This window comes from Labrus bergylta, chromosome 16 (assembly GCF_963930695.1).
Source record: "Labrus bergylta chromosome 16, fLabBer1.1, whole genome shotgun sequence".
In the NCBI taxonomy this organism is placed as follows: domain Eukaryota; kingdom Metazoa; phylum Chordata; class Actinopteri; order Labriformes; family Labridae; genus Labrus; species Labrus bergylta.
In genome coordinates, this window is record NC_089210.1 from 5,523,966 (window position 1) to 5,542,006 (window position 18,041).

Genomic DNA, 18,041 nt, shown 5'->3' on the forward strand with positions numbered 1-18,041 from the left:
TCCTAAACATACTGTAAATGTTTGCACATGAACTTGCACTCTCACACAGCAGAGGATCAAATTTTTTTTTTTTTTAAGTTTGGTAGTGATTACCACAATTTACAGTCTGGGATTGGACCGCCAACAGGTAGTTAAAGTTTTTTCTCTGCCACCGTCTCCATGTGACCTCCACCTGCTTTCATTACTTTGCTGTTGTTGTGTATTTTTATATTAGATTCAAACATTTGACTGTCTTGTGCCAAGTTTTTTAAAATTAGAAAGAATTTGAAATGGGGACATGGCAAAAGAAACGTGACCTCGTTTTGAAATAAATATAAATCAGAATGTCTGAGTTTAATTTAGACACATCATAAAGTCTAAAGTCATGCCTCTTCGTTTGGCATCATGCAGTGAAACTACAATTCCCAGAACTGGATTTCGTGACAGAAGCAGTTTGCGAATTTTGCCTTCAAATTCACCCTTTGCTAACTTTTCAGAATCAAACATGTTGCTGACTGTTCAATATCGATCAACAGACATTAAATCATCAAGAAATGTGACCCTTAAAGACTTCTTATTGGGGGGGTGTTAAAGTTTAAAAAATCAAGAGTGGTAAAGCTGTGACTTTGATGAGGGTAGACTGGCATAACCATTGTCTCGTTTGGAAAACACATTTCTCAAAACATAATTATGAGAAACGTCTTCTATTATTTTGAACAACTGAGTAGTTTGAAATCCCTCATGTATTGACTATTTTGTGTGAACTTTGTCATTTCCAACACTTTCTTTGGCACCTGAAGGCAGCATTGCAAACGCCATGATTCTGAGGAACTTTGAACTTATCACACAAACTGCGTATTGGAATCAAAAGGGAGATTAATGTGAGAATGTGGAAACACCGGAAGAGCCAAAGACAAGCAGGAAACAGTAGACACGAGAAAGACAGAATATAAACCATTACTTGTGTTCAACACTGAAACAGGAAGCGTTTTTACCTTTTATCATCGTCTTGTCCAAAATGTCCCTCCGCTACCAGGACAAAGTTGTGATTGTCACTGGAGGATCTAAGGGGATTGGCAGGGGGATTGTCAAAGTGTTTGGTATGATATTTAACGTTATTTGCGATTTATTTTCTGTGTATATTTTTGTAAAAGATGCATTAAGCAAACTGTACTTTTTTTTTTTCTTTTAGTGGAAAATGGAGCCAAAGTTGTGTTTTGTGCAAGAGGAGGTTAGTAATATTGTTTTTTTTTAATCTGCTTGAAGTCATTTAAACCTGTTTTACGTGATAACACGTTTCACTACAAAACTGTATAGCCCATTGGGAAAGATGTGTTCAATTTATAAATAAGTTAAAAATGTTTGCATGCACCGTTTGCTTCTGTGATAACCGGAATTCAGGAGAATATTTTCTTTTTTTTTAATTTTATGTATTTATTTTTTAATTACAAGGACCAACAAATTAACACAATAGACAACAAACCACAACAACAACATACAGACACATTACAAACAACAACAATTGTATTTGATGTTCCTATACACATTACACTGAACCATTCCTCTTTTAGAAATATTGCCAATGGGGACTTTTCATTTCACTTTAAATGTATTTATTTATTTATTTTGAATTGCTTGATGTTTGTGCAGCTCCAGCAGGTGAAGCTCTTGAGGCTGAGCTAAACAAATCAGGGCGAGGCTCTTGCAAATTTATGTCATGTGACATCTCCAAAGAGGAAGACATCAAGGTAACGACAGTGTTTAGTGTTGCAGGTAGTAAACCTGTAGTAGAAAGTCATAATCATAAGACGTGTTGTGGTTTAAAGTGTTTCCTGTTCATCACCTGACTCAGATCCAAAGATCTTTTTTTTTCTTTTTTTTTTTCTGGCAGTTAAATCAAATATTTCCCATCTCAATTTTCAAACGTTGATCTTTGAGTCTCCTTCATTTCAAACCTAAATCCAAACTCTGTGTGACTAAAAACCAGCTCTGTGTTTGCTTTTGCTTGTTTGCTCTGCTGGCTGAAGTGCAGCTGCTGAACTGGTTTCTCCTCCCGCAGAGACTGGTGGTCGACACGGTGGAGATTTATGGATGCATTGACTGCCTGGTGAACAACGCAGGGTGGCGTGAGTCCACACAGGAGACGTGCTGACATTTAAGAGGTTGATACTTAAATATGAGAGTATAGACGATTTGTTTTTGTTTTCTCTCTCCCCTCTTTTAGACCCTCCTCATAAACCCACTGACGTCACCACAGCAGAGGAGTTCAGAGATCTGCTCAACCTGAACCTCATCAGTTACTTCCTGACTGCCAAAGTAAGGCTCACAACATCTGTGTAAAACTTTATTTATAAATAGAAAATAATCAATCATAACTTTAATGGAATTATCAGCAACTGAAGGCTAATTGTGAAATTAAACCTCACCTGATTACATTTAATTTATCAACACTATGAAGTTTATAATAAGGGGATTTTATACCATTAGTAGAGAAGAAACAAAGGGGTGCAACATACTTAGCCTGTTGTTATTATATCAGGACTTATTGAAAAGTTGTACCTGATGAAATGCCCTGTATATAATATCTTTGAACTGAAGGAGGTCTCACTCTTTCTCTCTCTCTTCAGTATGCGTTGCCGTTCCTGCGACAGCGTCAGGGAAACATCATCAACGTGTCGAGTCTGGTGGGAACCATCGGTCAGAAAGATGCTGTGCCGTATGTCGCCACCAAGGTGAGCTCGTCGTCCGGGCAACTTAGCTGTTCCTGCCCTGAGCTACAGCGGAGGACAGAGAGGAGACCTGTAATGTGTTCTTTTTTCCACTAGGGGGCGATCATTTCCATGACAAAGGCGATGGCTGTGGATGAGAGTCGCTTCAATGTGCGAGTCAACTGGTGAGGCAAAAACTGGGTTTCAGTGCTCCGGCTGGTTTCTCCAGCTTCAGATGATCACTCCTCTTTCCCTCACACGTCTTGTAGGAAGTCTTCAATGAGCACTTATTCTTTCATTAGGGCTCAAGTACCTTGTGTTTATTTAAAAAAACAACAACACTTGTTTAACATCAAACCGTTAAGAAGAGAGAAAACGAAGATGACACCCAACATACTTTTGTCACATTTGTTAAAATGATAGTACAGATTATAATTATAAACATAGCTGGCTTTAGTCTCTTGGAGTCGACGTTGTAAACCAGGAGATCCTGACTTTATAACATTCTTTTTTCTCCTTTTAAATGAACATCAATTAAATGAAGTATCTGCGCAGGATCAGGACATAATGAACAGCAACATCTGTCCGTTCTTGTGCTGCAGCATTTCACCAGGTAACATTCTGACGCCTCTGTGGGAAGATCTAGCAGCTCAGACACCAGATGCTGCAGCAGCCATTAAAGACGGGGCGAACTCTCAGGTGAGTTCTCCCAGCGGAACCGTGGGGTTCAAAAAATGAGGAATGTTTTGAAACAGGAACTTAAAGGCCCTGGGTTAAAAAGAACATTTAATTGATTACTCTTGTGTCTCGGCAGCTGACCTTTCAGCAGCTAAAACGGAAAGCACACGAGTAAAGGAATGGAGGCGCACCGTGAAATCCTCCTGACAGAAACGTTGCTGACTGCTATGCACACCGCTGTCGGTCGATTGGGTTGTGAATGCTCTCCCTAACCCGTTAAATATAAATCAGGCTCTGCTACAAGGCCGCCTTTTATTGTCATGCAAATTACAACTGTCTTTTCATCCCAGTGAGAGGAGTTGTGCAAAAGCCAAATGGGTGATGCAACAAACTGAGACGTTGCACTCGAAGGAGTCAGCACGCCTCTTCTTCAAGCAGGATATGATGATTTTATTTTTAAAAAAACCTTTGCAAATATTGATACTATGCTCTGTAATGTCATATCTGGGTTTTTTGGTTTTTTTTAAGATTTATTTTTGGGCTTTAAAGAAAGAACTGTCATGTCCTTAGAAAAGCTTTTGCATGATGTCAACAAGGTTTTACAAAAATGTTGTGGTTTGAATAAGTTAAGTGATCTGCAGTTGTGCACCACATGTACAGAGGCTGTCGTCCTAATCGCAGCGGCCGTGGGTTCGAATCCGACCTCAGCCCTTTGCTGCTTGTCGTTCACCACTCTCTCCTTCCATCATTTCCTCTCTTCACTTGTCTTAATCTAATAAAGACAAAAACCTCCCAGAAAAAAAAACCAACTTTCTTGACTTGAGAAAACTTTCAGTAACTTCTTCATTCCTTGGAGTGAAGAACATCAGACGAGCCCTTCAAACAGTTAGGGAAATTATTTCTTTACTCAGCAAATAGCTGAGAGCCAAACAGCCTTTTTATAGCGCACTCAAAATCAAACTGGGATCAGCTGCAGAAGTCATAAACTCAAGGAAGTAGCAGGCTGTAATCACAACAAAAAACGTGCTCTTGGATGCTGAGCATGAATGAGAAATGACCCTCTTTTTTTTTTTTTTCTCACACTCAGCTTCTGGGTCGTATGGGGACAGAGGAGGAGAGCGGACTGGCTGCTCTGTATCTCGCTGCAGACGCTACTTTCTGCACCGGGATAGACCTGCTGCTCAGCGGCGGAGCTGAACTCAACTACGGCTTCAAGAGTCAGCTCCCTTCCTGATGTCCAGCCTGGTCTCCACTGCCCGCAGAGCAGACGGCTTATCAGCTTCAGTTGATTTAATTCAGATTATGCATCCAGATGTGCTAAATTACTAAATGGGTGTAATATAATACTGATTTTCATCCAACAAATTACATTTCTATTTTAATAATTCAGTCTTGCTGGGATAAGACAGTTTAAGGAACAACTGTGAAACAAGACCTGAACCCCTCCCCACCGTTCGCCCAATCGGCATCAACCTCTCTGACCTCAAATAACCCTCCCCTGGTTGAGCTTGTTGGTGTCCACCAATCAGATGTCACGCCTTTCGTCACGCCTCCACAATGACTTCCTGATTGCACTGTTCAATAAAACCATTCACTGTAACCAAAAAAATAATACATTATTAAACAGATGTCGTTGCTCTTCTTACACCGAACAGTCTTTTGGTTTGCTTTCAGATCAACTCAAGGTGAAGATCTGAAATTATTAACCAAAATAAAAAGAAGTAAATAAAAAAACTATTCACAAACTGCTGTCCTATAAACTTGCCTGTGCATGTGTTTGTGTTTGAGGAGGTTATATTTTGTGTGGAAGGTTTCTCTCTCTGCACCTCAGCTGAGCAGCGTCTCCTGTTTCAAAGCGGAACTGAAGTTGACTTTGAGCCAGGGTTCGTTTTTCCACACGGACGATTTATCTCCACTATCGTCATTACGTAGCGGAGATGGCAGCACTCCGAACGGTGAGTTGATTACTTAATGTCTGCGTGCTGTTTATTATCTGTTTGCATTGACTGTCGGGGGGTAAATGATTCACCCGAATGAGCGACAAGTCTGCCGATAAGGACCGAGAGAGATAACGAGTGTTTACGATGTGTGTGTCCCGCCAGCACCGCGGGCTGGCAAAACAATACAGCGATGAGAAGGTCATCACACAAAACCCCGTTCTGAAACTTACAAACTAACACATTTTTTTGATTTACAGCGTGAAATTAAACATTGTAATAAAAACTCCTAACACTCTTTTTATCGAAATGGTCTTATAAAAAATTCGGCGCACATAATTTCCACAAATTGGGCCTTGTTTTGTGTAATTCGATCATTTAAAGTACCCAATGTCTAAATTACGTTTAAACTACAGGAAGTTGTTGCAGCATAAAACTCAAAATTCAGCACACATAACCCTTTCATTAAAATATTATTATTGTTATTTATTTGTTATTTATTTACTTTTGTGTCGTATAAGATATAACTATAGTCCTCATTGAGTTATCCGGGTTTTTTTTTTTTTTAATGGAGTTTGGTGCGATGCTCCAAGGCAGCAAAAGTCTGTTTCGGTGTTTTAAAATGCGAGATACTAACATGACTTTCAGCTTATTATGCTCATACTTCGCTTTTGTAATTAGCTGAGATTGTTACGTTTCTGCTGACTCGTTGTTAAATGGTAAAAGCAGGCACTCAGGCCAAACAGCAGGTGTGCTAATTAAACTCTAATGTAATTGAACTGCAAACAATAACTCCAAATGTTAATGCATCAGATTCAAACGTCAGCAAAAAAAGAAAACAACCTAAACTTACTGAGGTTTACTTGCACGGTCGCAACAAAAGACAAAACTTGCATCATCCTTTCATTAAAGTGCAGACATGGGCTCCTGCAGCAGACACGTCTGTGCAACTTTTTTTGTAGACTACAGTGATTGATTTGTGGTCAGACTCTTTCACCTTGGTGGGAATATAACTCATTAAATGTTTAATACCTCCATGCATCGCACATTTGAAGATTAAATGAAAGGACAACCCGAAAAATCAATCACCAAGTTAAATCACAAACTGCATTCTCTCATACCGAAAGGAACAGGTTGAAACACATCTTATTAAGATATCATTTATGTCACCTGTATTCTCTTGTCATAACAGACTCTCCTTACAGCCTAAACAGCCAAACCAGTATGTCTGTGCCTGAGTCTAATAACAGCCCAGCTCTGAAGAACACCGGCTGTTTTGTCACCTACAGGCATGTGTTGCTCAGCTTCATACTGTATACTGCAGGCTGAGTGATTGGAGCTGAGTCACACACGCCCACTAACACACAATGTCCGACATGTTGTCCTTGCGCTCCCCTAATGCCGGACACACGGATACTTATACACTATTTCAATGAGACTTGTCATGTTTCATTTGCAGGCACTCCATGGACGACTTGTTCAGGCCCTCCCCTTCTCCTTCGGCTCGCTGCGGTTTGCCAGCTCCTTTAAGGTAATGAGAAAACACTTCTTGTCTTGAGAAGGTGAGCCCTGCGTCCTCTCCATCCAGCTCCGGCCTGCTTGAACATTAGTTGAACGTTATGAGGAGAAGAACGTGATATTGTCTCTTAATCTTGTGCAAGTTGCCAAAAACTTAAAGTTCCTTTTCCCTCCTCTGCTTTTCCCTCACTGTGTTTCTGTTGTGATTTAATTCAGTTCAATTTATTAATTGTCTAAATAGCCAAACGAGTCTCAGCCGACTTCCACTCCACTAATTGTCATTTTAAAGCATGCTCTGCCAATAACCACGATTTAAAAACAATCACAGTGTCGCCGCCTGCTCTGCTCTTGTTCCTTCCACTCCTCTCTCTCTCTCTCTCTCTCTCTCCTGCTTCGTCTCTGGCTCGCTCGTCCGTCCCCGCCTCAGGCCACAGATCTCGTCATCGAACGCAACCAAGTATTGAATCCCAAGCCGGACCCCTCCACCCTGGTTTTCGGGAAACAGTTCTCCGACCACATGCTGACCATCACCTGGTCGGAGAAGGAGGGCTGGGAGGCTCCTCAGATAAAACCTTTCCAGAACCTGTCGCTGCACCCGGCCAGCTCGGCCCTGCACTACTCCATAGAGGTGAGAAGAGAGTCCACAAAGCAGATGTGTGTTCTTCCACCCTTGTCTTATATGTGTATTTATATTGAGGTGTAAGGGGTCTCAGACGGAGCAGTCAGACCACAAAAAGTGGATTCCAAACAGATTCTTGGTTTTATCTTTTCTTATTCAATGGGTGTGGAGAATTCTTGTGTGGTTATAATTACCTAACCACACTTGGCTTGTAACTGATTTCAACATACAACTATGTAGAGACTTTACTGTCTTTACAGGCTCACTGCACTTCTTTTTAAAAAACCGTCAGTTAAGACTAACATTTGACTTTTTAATAAAGTAAACACAGCCTCCAGGTTTTTAAAGTGATAACTACACAAAGGTTCCTTCAGGCAAGAAAAGGCGAGTTTATTATCTACAGCAAGAAGACAGTTTAAACATGACGACAAATAAAAGGGGAAAAGAAACATTAAAAAATACTTTTAAATATCAATCAAATATTTACGATCACAGAGAAGATTAAATATGAAATCTGTGAACACACAGGATCCAATAGAAAGAAAGATTAAAAAGAAGACATTAAAAAAACAAATGTAAACTATATAACACAATAGCAGTAACAACGTTTAATATCAGTCAGATTAAGAGTAATGAAGATCATTAAGTTAGGCATACATTGCTGACTCAGACATTGCAGACGGGTCGTAACAGGAGTAAATGTCCCGCCTTGAACTGTGGATTTAAAAGGGGTTTGAGAGTGAAGTCGCCAGCATGGCAACTTGTATCAGGATAGAGATGCAGCAATGGCTGTCCACCCTTTTGTCCAAAGATGGTCACTTCTGGCCCCGAAGAAGATGGCGATGGTCTAAAATGCTAGACCAATGGTTTCTGTCTAGTTTGTACTGGTTTCCAAACAGTTGTCAACAAACCAGTGGGTCGCTTTTGTTTTTTTACAGAGTTTGTAGAGACCAAAACCTGTTTAGAAATCAAGTGTTTCTGTTGGCGTTCTCTGCAGCTGTTCGAAGGCATGAAGGCGTTCCGTGGAGTCGACAACCAGATCCGTCTGTTCAGACCCATGCTGAACATGGAGAGGATGCATCGGAGCGCCGAAAGAAGCTGCCTGCCCGTGAGTTTTTCATGTTCTAATCACACTGTTTTCCTTTTGTTCTTCCACAACTCACATTTTGAAAAAAAACGATCAAGTAGTCACTGCCATGATGAGGCTTTCTTTAAAGAGTTTTAAAGCCTGGATCATGATGTTGACCTCATGGTTCATATGGGATAGATAGATAGATAGATAGATAGATAGATAGATTATATAGAAAAGCTGTGAGAAAATCTGCTTTTAAACACAAGATGATGAAGAAGAAGAAAACATTGCTGCTCTTTTCGTCCTCGTGATATTTCCATAACGGGTTGGACTTTGTCTCTGGACAGTTGAAACATAGCCAATACAAACTCCCCTGAAGAATCACTGAAAACTTGAACAGTAGGTGAATAAATCCCAGAAAAGCTGTCTCCAATTTCCCCCCCCATACATGGTTATGATGGATCATGAGACTTCCTGTACTTCTGCTTCTCAGCCTGGACTTCTTCTTCTCCACCATTTGAAACGTGTAGCCTCTACGGCTAACTTCTGACAAACACCAGGTTTCAATCAACCAACCAATCTTTATTTGTATAGCGCCAGTTCATTATAAATGTTAACTCAAGGCACTTAAAATCAAGTAAAAATACCTTACTCATTCTTGTATTACAAAGAGCAAACATGAATCCATCATGAGAAACATTTAGCAAAGTTACAGTGGCAAGAACAAACACCAGACTCATGATTCTGCCGAAACCATGCCGGGTTTGAAAAATGGGATAGAGGGAGATGCGGGTAAAATTCCTTTCCAACGAGTGGATGGAAAACTTCATCTCTCAGTGTTAGGAGGTTAAAAGAAACAAATAACACAGAAACTGTAATGAATAAATGGTAATTAAAGTCAGCTGTGTTGCACTTGGTCATGGTTATTGCACTTGTCCTATAAGCAGTGATATCTCACACACATTACAGGTCGTTGTGTAATCGTACCATTAAGCCCTCCGTCTGTATTCGCTGGTCTATATTCCAATCTTCCAGCGTGCCCTCACCAGCACAGCCCCCCTATTGTTCTGTCCCCAACTTTTCTTTGAATTCCTCTGATTCTTTAAGTAAGCGGGCTCAGGCAGGTTACATTACGACCCTGAAGCTATAAGCCCCTCTGCCGTGTTATGTAACTGCTGGGCAACGTGCCCAGTTCTGGCTCTCTACCCAGACACAACGCCCTTTCCCCACTCTCCAGTTAATGCTTCATCAGGAGCTCAGGGCGCAATGGAAACTATGAGTACTGCAGGTCACATTCTTTGCTCTGGGCTACGCTCCAAATGTTTAAATGAATGAAGGTTTGTTTGTGAAGTTTCAGGTTACTTTACCTGTACCTGTAGGGAAATATTTTTGCAGGCCAAAGTTCAGAAGTGAATAAAGCGTGCAGATTCCGATCCTAAAATTGCACAAACCTGATGATCTGTAAAGGTAAGAGGGTCTAGAACAGGGGTGTCCAAAGTGCGGCCCTTGACGGTTTTTTGCGGCCTGTGACTTCAAATGAAGAACCAGAAGATTTTGGAGGCCTTGATTAAGATTGGCACATTATCTTATTTTTATTTTTCATGTTAACAAGGGCTGAACAATATTCCTAAAATAGAAAATGTTCAGTAACATGTATGTTGTTGTTTTTTTGTTTTTTTAAATCTACAGCTTTTACTATTTTCCACATTTTATTCCGCAAAGTTTTTTCAGACAAGCGGACTGTTGTTTAACCATTTAATGACCTGAGCTAAATGCAGAAAGCTTTTCTAAAAACATGAACCACGTTACAGACTGGATCCTGAGAAAAAAACAAATAAAGTAGAACAAAGAAATCTAAATATTTGGTTTCCTTTTATTAAAGGGTTTATTTAGCGAGCCTTTTGATTCTGATCTACAAAGCCTGACTATTTTTTCAACTATATTTTAAAAAACAAAACCTGTGGCGATTCTAACACGACAATTTTGGCCCCCAAGAAAAAAAGTTTGGACACCACTGATCTAGAAGATAAAAAAATAAATGATTCCCATGTTTAAAAAAAAAAAAGTAGCACATTAAATGAAAAAAATAACTCCACTGTGATCCGTTTTGTTTGGGACAAAACAAGTGAAATGTTTCTATTGGAAGAGAAATGACAAATTTGATGATTTCGAAAGACAAAAAGTTTTTGACTGCTCGTGTGTCATTCGGTCCAGAACGACCATGTAGCTAAAGTTAGCTAAAGTTAGCGAATAGCCGTTTGGCTCACAGTAGTTTTCCACCAAAGGTAAACACAAACATAAACATGATATGTTTTTTTTTTTTGTTTTTTTGTCTGTGGTATGACAAAAATGTAAAAGGGACAAGTGAGAGACAAAATCAGCAGAATTTTTGTTTTGTATCTTTGAAGTTGCTAATGTAAGCTATTAGCTTGTTAGCTAAGAGTAGTTTTCTGTAACAGATAAACATGAGATAATGACTTTACCTCTTGTTAATGTTTGTGTTTGTCAGTCTGCGACATGAAAGCTGCACCATGGCAATAATAAAGAGACATAATATAGCCAGCAAACGTATTATTCACTAACATCTGTGACACAGCAGGATCTATTTAAAGTTAGCTAACTTGTGCTAACATTAGCTAACAGTCCTCAATGTCCCAGGAACAAGGTTTTAGTTTTTAATTTGTACTTAACACTCTCAGTAAAATTACATTTAAAAAGTAGTGATTGTAGTAAAGCAAAGAACTTTGTCAATAATTTGTTTTGTTTTTTTCTGCGTGTAGTTGTTTGATAAAATGGAGCTGTTGGAGTGCATCAAGAAGCTGGTGGAGGTCGACCAGGAGTGGGTTCCCTACTCCCAGAGCGCCAGCCTGTACATCAGACCCACCTTCATAGGAATCGAGGTAAACTTTAATCATTTAGAAACAACATGCTGCAAGAGCTCAGACTTTATCATAGTGTAGTTTAATGTCACAAACGTCCTCCACAGCTGAGGTGATTAAATGAGCTGGAGCTTATTGCGTCTGCTTCACAGTCCTGATTTATATTAACCGACTTCCTCGTCTCCTGTCTCCCCCTCTCTCTCCCTCCTCCAGCCGTCTCTTGGCGTTACTCGAGCAGGAAAAGCGATGATCTTTGTCATCGTTGGCCCCGTGGGGCCGTACTTTGCCACAGGCGCCTTCAAACCCGTGTCTCTGCTGGCCGACCCGTCATTCGTCAGGGCTTGGCAAGGAGGCGTCGGGGCCTACAAGATGGGAGGGTGAGTGTGGTTTATTTCACCTCTAAGTCAACCTCACCTTCACATTTCAACTCTAGTGGAAGTCTGAGAAACTCATAATGTTTGACACCTCAGCAAAAAAGACAAATTGGGGAAATAGGGTTCTTTAACATTCTTCCTATCAGTGTTGGTTGTTCATTAAATCAATTGAAGGAAGGATTTCCTCGATGGGCGTGGATCGTGCCACGTCATTCTTTGAGCTAACACTTCAGAGGATCTTTTCGTTGTTGTACCTGAACTCAACAAAAGCAGCTTGCCTGTTATTCTCTCCGAGGGTTCATAAAAAGAATTGATGTGTTAAAAAAAAAAAAAAAGGCCAAAGTTCATGTAACACTCATTACTGGGAGAAGTTTCTGATGCGCTCAGCACCACAGCTGTGTTGTTATTCATCAGTGGATCTGGACAGAGAACAACTATGTGGGTTTTCCACTTTGCTTTCGAAGCCTTGAAAGGCTGCCACCCAGGCTGGCTGCTGTCAGGGTGAGAGCGGTGCCAAAAAACGGAGACAGTGAAATGCAGTTTTTGGGACTCACTCACGCTAGGCCCCAGTTGTCAGCACGGGCTGAGGCATGATTGTCCCCCCCTCCTCTCCATTCCATCCTGAGCACTGTTACCTCTTTATAACACATGCATGGCTTTATGTAATTATGAAACGTGTCCACAGTGAGCAACACTTCATCTGGTTTACAGCAAGAGACAGGGTTTTTTTTTTTTCCTTCCTGTTTCATCCACATGAAGGTTATAAATCCCTTCTGTTTTTTTTTTTTTTTTTTTTTATGTCGGCGCTCCTGTAATCTGCGCTCATTCCACACAGCCTCTAATCACCGTCCTGCTTCCACAGCAGCCTGGAATCATAAAGTAAGAACGTCCTCGGCTACAATGCCGTTACATAACAGAGCTGAACACCCCGAAGTATAAGCCCGTATAAATCTGCTCTCGTACCGTCAGACTGCGAGGACACACTTGAAAGCCATCAGGACGGATTTAGCTCCAGCAGGCAGTCACGGGAGTGAAGGCTGGATGTAATGATATCATGTTGATTTAAAGAGGCTCTTTTATAATGTGATCTATAGTTAGGCGCGTAGCTGACCTGATTGACAGGTGGGCGCGATGTTAACGGTTTGTCATAAGGCTTGAAACCCGTCTCAGCATCAACTCTCAGCATGGCGGCTGCTTTTGGTGAGCCTCCAGAGCGCCCTGCAGTAACAGATGGGTGACATCACTCAGGCTTCATCCACTAATATTTAAAGTCTATGGTTTATACACACACATGAATATATCTGCCTTTTTTCAGTCTAATATAACTGCCTCTGACATGTGAGAATATGATACCTTATGTTATTGTTCAGACAGTTCTGCAGATGAAAACATGTCAGGCCTGTGTGTCTGTCTCTGCAAACTGAAGTTCAGAAGAGATTGAAACATTGTGACTCAGGGAGAAGTTTTTACAGCCAAGAATCTCTCACCGCTCGTGTCCTCACTGAGAGCAGCTTTGTTTCCAAACGGAGTCACAAGGAGTGAATGCTGCTGCCAATCATGAAAGTGCTCAGTGATTCTCAACATGTCTTTTTTTTTTTTGTTTAAAAACGTCATTTTGGGGCGCTGGTGGCACAGTGGTTAGTGCGTGCGCCCCATGTATGGAGGCTATAGTCATCCAAGTGGGCGGCCCAGGTTCAAATCCAGCCTGTGGCTCCTTTCCAGCATGTTATTCCTCACTCTCTCTCTCTCTCTCTCCCTGATTTCTGACTCTATCCACTGTCCTATCTCTCCATTAAAGGCAAAAAAGCCCAAAAATAAATCTTTTTTTTTTTTTTAAATGTCCTTTTGAGCCAATCAAAGCTCACCTTGGTTCGTCACAGCCTCCAAGGTTCACACAAATCTCAACTCCTTGATCCAACTGTTTTGTTTTTTCCTCACCTGTCTCTCCTCCTCTTCTCTGCAGTAACTACGGCCCCACGATAGCCGTGCAGAACGAGGCGGTGAAGCAAGGCTGCCAGCAGGTGCTGTGGCTGTACGGCGAGCAGGAGGAGATCACGGAGGTCGGCACCATGAACCTCTTCATCTATTGGACCAATGATAACGGAGGTCAGACTTGAGCTTTCACAGGGGTCTCTGAACAGCTTCAGTCGCAGCGTTTTCTTACATGCCATACATTCCAATGCTGTTATTTGAACTTTCTGATTTGTGTGTCTGCAGAGAAAGAGTTGATGACTCCCCCTCTGGACGGTATCATTCTCCCAGGAGTCACCAGACAGTCTCTGCTGGACCTGGCCAGAGACTGGGTAAGACGACCACACACACTGTAACACTGAAATCCTAGACGAATGACGGGATGCTTCCAATGATTTGGATGAAATATATGATGATGATGATGTTACATGAAACCTTTGCAGTAGATAATTTACCTGGTTGTCGCTTCTTGTCTGTCCTGGGTCAGGGTGAGTTCAAGGTGACGGAGCGCTCGATGGGGATGAAGGAGCTGCTGGGGGCTCTGGACGCCGGGAGGATTATCGAGGTGTTTGGAGCGGGGACGGCGTGCGTCGTCTGTCCTGTCGGCAGCCTCCTCTACAGAGGAGAGGTACAAGTTCAACTTTTGAGAAGATTTCTTGATAATTGCTTTGGGTAACTTAAAGGAGCAACATGTAAGATATCTACTGAATTAGAGACCTTACTATATCATCATACATAAAGGAAACAAAGCAGCCAGTGTGTCCTCCTTCTAATTATTGATTCTGGTCAGGAATGGTCTGTATTTGTTTGGACCAGAGAAGCTAGGCGGTTTTAAGGCACCCCCATGCGGTCGTTCTGGACGCCCCTCGGTTTGCCAGGCAGACGTCAAACCAACAGGTGTTGCAGAGATGAAAGCGGGAAGAGAACTGGTTCAGATATAACTGACTCTATCTGAGCAGAAATGTGGTAAATTAGGATAAATATTGGAGAGATGTTTAGAACGCAGAACATTTTCAAGACCGATGCAGAGCTGGCGAAACACTGAAGCTTCAGCGTCCGTGACATGGCAGCCCACGTGTGCATCGACTCTAGGGAGGAGGGGGCGGGGGGGAAGACAGCTCTTTCCAATGTTTTGAATTTGGACTGCAGTACCCGTTTAAAACACTAGGTGTCAGAGTTACATACTGCTCCTTTAAGTTAAAAAAAAAATGCAGCTGAAATCGAATCCGGTCATTAAACACAACATTCCTGAGGTAAACATGTCTTCTGTTTTTCTCTCAGACGTTCCAGATTCCGACCATGCAGAACGGTCCTGACCTGGCGAAAAAGTTCCACAAAGAGCTGACTGATATTCAGGTGAGTGCCCTGAGGTTCACAAGAGGTGGTTCTAAGTTCAAATAACAGGAAGTTTAAACCTGCAGTGTGGCAGAAACAAGGAGCTGTCAGTGTCTGAGATGTAGACCTTTAAATAAGAGAGAGAACACATATAATGAGTGTGAATAAAGATCTGATGAGGATGAGTTTCTCTCTGCTGTTTTGGATCCTAATCACTCTGAAGTTTAGCTTTCAGTGGTTAAATAATGCGCTCAGTTACTGTTATCAACTGATAGGTTGTTATTGGAAGTAAGGTCAAAATGAAGAGAATCAATGACCACCACAGTCTGTTGTAGCCACATGTTTTTAACTTTGTTTAACAGAAAAGTAGAAACATGTTCAATTAATAATTAAGAGAAGAAAAGCAAATTATCATCATGAGGAAAATGCAGCTTGAGCTTCCATTTTTCATAATTAAGACCTGAGTACACTTGCTTTTAACTACGTGAACGCATGCCATCAGCCTAGTGTATCCTGCGATAGTTTGGAACGCTGGTTGTGCACGTCCTCAGAAATTAATGCTACGCGTCCGCAAGATGCAGTATGCATATCACCACTAGAGGGCAGCGTTGTATGCTGTTGAGACACCAGAGAGCCTAGAACAAAGTTTAGAAGAAAAGTTAATAGATCAAGTCCGCGCCGCACTACGATGTGTCATTGCCGTTGCATAGCAGCAGAAATGCAGGCCAAATTAGCTGGCGACAGATGATCTCTACTTTGTCTGCTTTATGTGCTGCGCCCTCTAGTGGAATCCTCCAGAAGCACGAGTTGTACAAAGGCAAGTAAGTGAACATTTACGTTCACGACGCAGCCGGTTGTCTATGCGTACGCCCGGTTCAAAAGCAAGTAGAGTTGAGTCTTAATGCTTAAAAAAATGATTGAGTGAATTTTCTGACTCTCTATAAAGTCAAATAACTGATTAAAGAACTTCCAATTCAGATGAAATATATTCAAAGACTTAAGTTTTCTGCAGCTCCAGCTCCTCATTTAACATCCTATGAAGTTTTGTATGAAACTTCTCATAGTGCAGCTTCACTTTAACATTTACAAAAGCAACATTTATATATATTTATAACATTTCCTTTTTTTTTTTCTCCTCCCTCCCTCTTTCTCTTTCTCTTACTCTTCTGCATTTGCTTCACCCAGTACGGACGCAAAGCCAGTGAGTGGGCACCACTGGTCGCCTAAACGGCCACATTGCACATGGCAGTTTTTATCAACAGTTAATCCCATGAATTCCAGTTAGGATGACCAGCAGCCCCCCTCTCCATCCTCTCCTCTCTCAACACACTAATGCACTCCTGCTTACTCACCAGCCGAGGAAACGACGCCCCTCTCTCTCTCTCTCTCTCTCGGTCTGCTCGGGCACTTAGTCCACATGATGCTTTCCATGTGGACTCTCATAGGAAGACGGTTTGTGGTTGAACGTTAACAGCTTGCTCTGGGTAAAGCAGTATTAACAGTAATATGCAACGTTTTAACTTGAACACTTACGGGCGTAATGCAAAGCAGGAAAAACAAACTGTCACAGGAAGGACGAAGATAGATTTAAAAGTGTTCCAGGTGACTTACTTCAGTGCTGTTCTCTTATCAGCGTTATTAACCGGAGTGTCACCTGGATTATTCCACTTTGGTTAGTGCTCGGAACTAAAAAAGCACAATCATCTCTTGGCTAATAATAAAGAAACGCACAAACTGACGTATTTCAGAAGTAGAGCAACCGCATATTTGGTGAGTAGGACTTAATGTAGCTGCATTCTGTACGGTACTGTTTCTCTTTCACTAATATATCTCTCATGTTTTCACAGCAGGAAAAATATGTTAACAATAAACTGTGATGTTCGGAACAACCTGTGGTGTTTCCTCCCAAACCCTTTTAGCTGTTACGTGCGAGTAGGACCTTTAAATGAATCATAGGATCTTTTTTTTAAATGTTACTGTCATGTTCAAACTGCCCCGAGAGTACGGCCGTAGTCACACGGGGCCACGTCACTCCGCCATGAGAGTTTGCACTGAACTCGGTTACTGATTCAGTTCATCTTTTTTTTTTTTAAAAAGGAACCGTGAGCAGTTTTATCGGGTTTCGAGAGTAAAGACTTGGGACTGCACACAAAAACAAAAAATTGAGATTTAAGAAAAAACGCGAGGTGTACGTGAACCTCGGCACGCACAAATGGTAGCCTCCACGCTGTAGAGGAATAGGACCGTTCCACGCTGACAGTGACTCCTGCACTAGTTTGAGTGTAATCCAATGTTTCGTAAACGCATAACACATTGAAATTTGGTCTCTTTGTTTTTCCTTTTTTTGTGATGTGAAAATTAGGCTTGATTGTCTTCCACAGTACTTGACTGTATGAACTGTATCCTCTGCATCATGAGCTTCCTTTGCTGGTGTGTTTCCACTCTTTGAATGTATTGTTGTTTTTACATATACTATAGGACTGTCCCGTCTCTGTCTAAGTGCCTGACCTCACTTTGTTTGCTAGTTCATCTGTGGATCTTCAGCTGCTGTTGTGTGTTTCCAGTTTGTGCACTCGGGAGATAGAGCTGGATTCTTTGAGTAATGTCAGTTTAGTTTCTTTTTCTCTCTCTTTTTTTTTTTTTTCTTAAAGTGCTGTTACTTTTACTCTGCTGTTACGTTTTTACAATAAATCTGAGCTGAGTTCACTCTATGCGTACTTCATTCCTTTCCCTTAACATAGTGTTGTTTTTCAGGAGACTACAACTGTTTGTAGGGCGGGACAAAATATCAGTACGGTAATATATCGTCATCCTGACTTCCTGAATCACTGGTGACACATATCGCTTTTCTTACTGCACCTACTGACATTTATTTGGGGCGACTTAAAAAAGAATTGATAATTTCATTCCCTATTTCAATGGTCAAATTCCACTGAGAGCGCCCTCTGCTGGATTAAACAGCAAACTAAAG

At 41.4% G+C, this 18,041-nt stretch overlaps 3 protein-coding genes across 4 annotated transcripts in view; 2 read left to right on the plus strand and 1 right to left on the minus strand.

The window, feature by feature from the left end:
* rpl27 (ribosomal protein L27) overlaps positions 1 to 18,041 on the minus strand; it is a 76,061-nt gene that overhangs the window by 47,010 nt on the left and 11,010 nt on the right. Inside the window, exon 6 of one of the 2 annotated variants that reach the window (XM_065964498.1) lies at positions 1,393 to 1,403. The exons of the other annotated variant lie outside the window; for it this stretch is intronic. The gene's annotated coding sequence lies outside the window, so the exon portion shown is untranslated. Of the gene's footprint in view, positions 1 to 1,392; positions 1,404 to 18,041 lie in introns of those variants that run through there. 2 annotated transcript variants of the gene reach the window in all.
* hsd17b14 (hydroxysteroid (17-beta) dehydrogenase 14) lies at positions 689 to 5,113 on the plus strand. Its single transcript, XM_020652707.3, has 9 exons — positions 689 to 1,079; positions 1,172 to 1,210; positions 1,630 to 1,727; positions 2,039 to 2,105; positions 2,204 to 2,295; positions 2,607 to 2,711; positions 2,805 to 2,872; positions 3,290 to 3,386; positions 4,453 to 5,113. The coding sequence occupies exons 1-9, from the start codon at positions 998 to 1,000 to the stop codon at positions 4,597 to 4,599; spliced, it is 795 nt and encodes a 264-aa protein (XP_020508363.2). The 5' UTR covers positions 689 to 997; the 3' UTR covers positions 4,600 to 5,113.
* On the plus strand, positions 5,162 to 17,776 carry bcat2 (branched chain amino-acid transaminase 2, mitochondrial). Its single transcript, XM_020652706.2, has 11 exons — positions 5,162 to 5,320; positions 6,762 to 6,833; positions 7,248 to 7,448; positions 8,437 to 8,547; positions 11,292 to 11,411; positions 11,604 to 11,767; positions 13,728 to 13,870; positions 13,982 to 14,067; positions 14,223 to 14,363; positions 15,017 to 15,091; positions 16,256 to 17,776. Exons 1-11 carry the CDS (start codon positions 5,303 to 5,305, stop codon positions 16,295 to 16,297), a joined length of 1,173 nt encoding a protein of 390 aa, XP_020508362.1. The 5' UTR covers positions 5,162 to 5,302; the 3' UTR covers positions 16,298 to 17,776.

Coding starts and splice junctions, on each gene's coding strand:
- hsd17b14 (XM_020652707.3), top strand. CDS start 998: ATGTCCCTCCGCTACCAGGACAAAGTTGTGATTGTCACTGGAGGATCT. Junction 2,106..2,203: donor GGTGAACAACGCAGGGTGGC/GTGAGTCCACAC, acceptor CCCCTCTTTTAG/ACCCTCCTCATAAACCCACT. Junction 2,296..2,606: donor GTTACTTCCTGACTGCCAAA/GTAAGGCTCACA, acceptor CTCTCTCTTCAG/TATGCGTTGCCGTTCCTGCG.
- bcat2 (XM_020652706.2), top strand. Junction 11,412..11,603: donor CCACCTTCATAGGAATCGAG/GTAAACTTTAAT, acceptor TCCCTCCTCCAG/CCGTCTCTTGGCGTTACTCG. Junction 13,871..13,981: donor TTGGACCAATGATAACGGAG/GTCAGACTTGAG, acceptor GTGTGTCTGCAG/AGAAAGAGTTGATGACTCCC.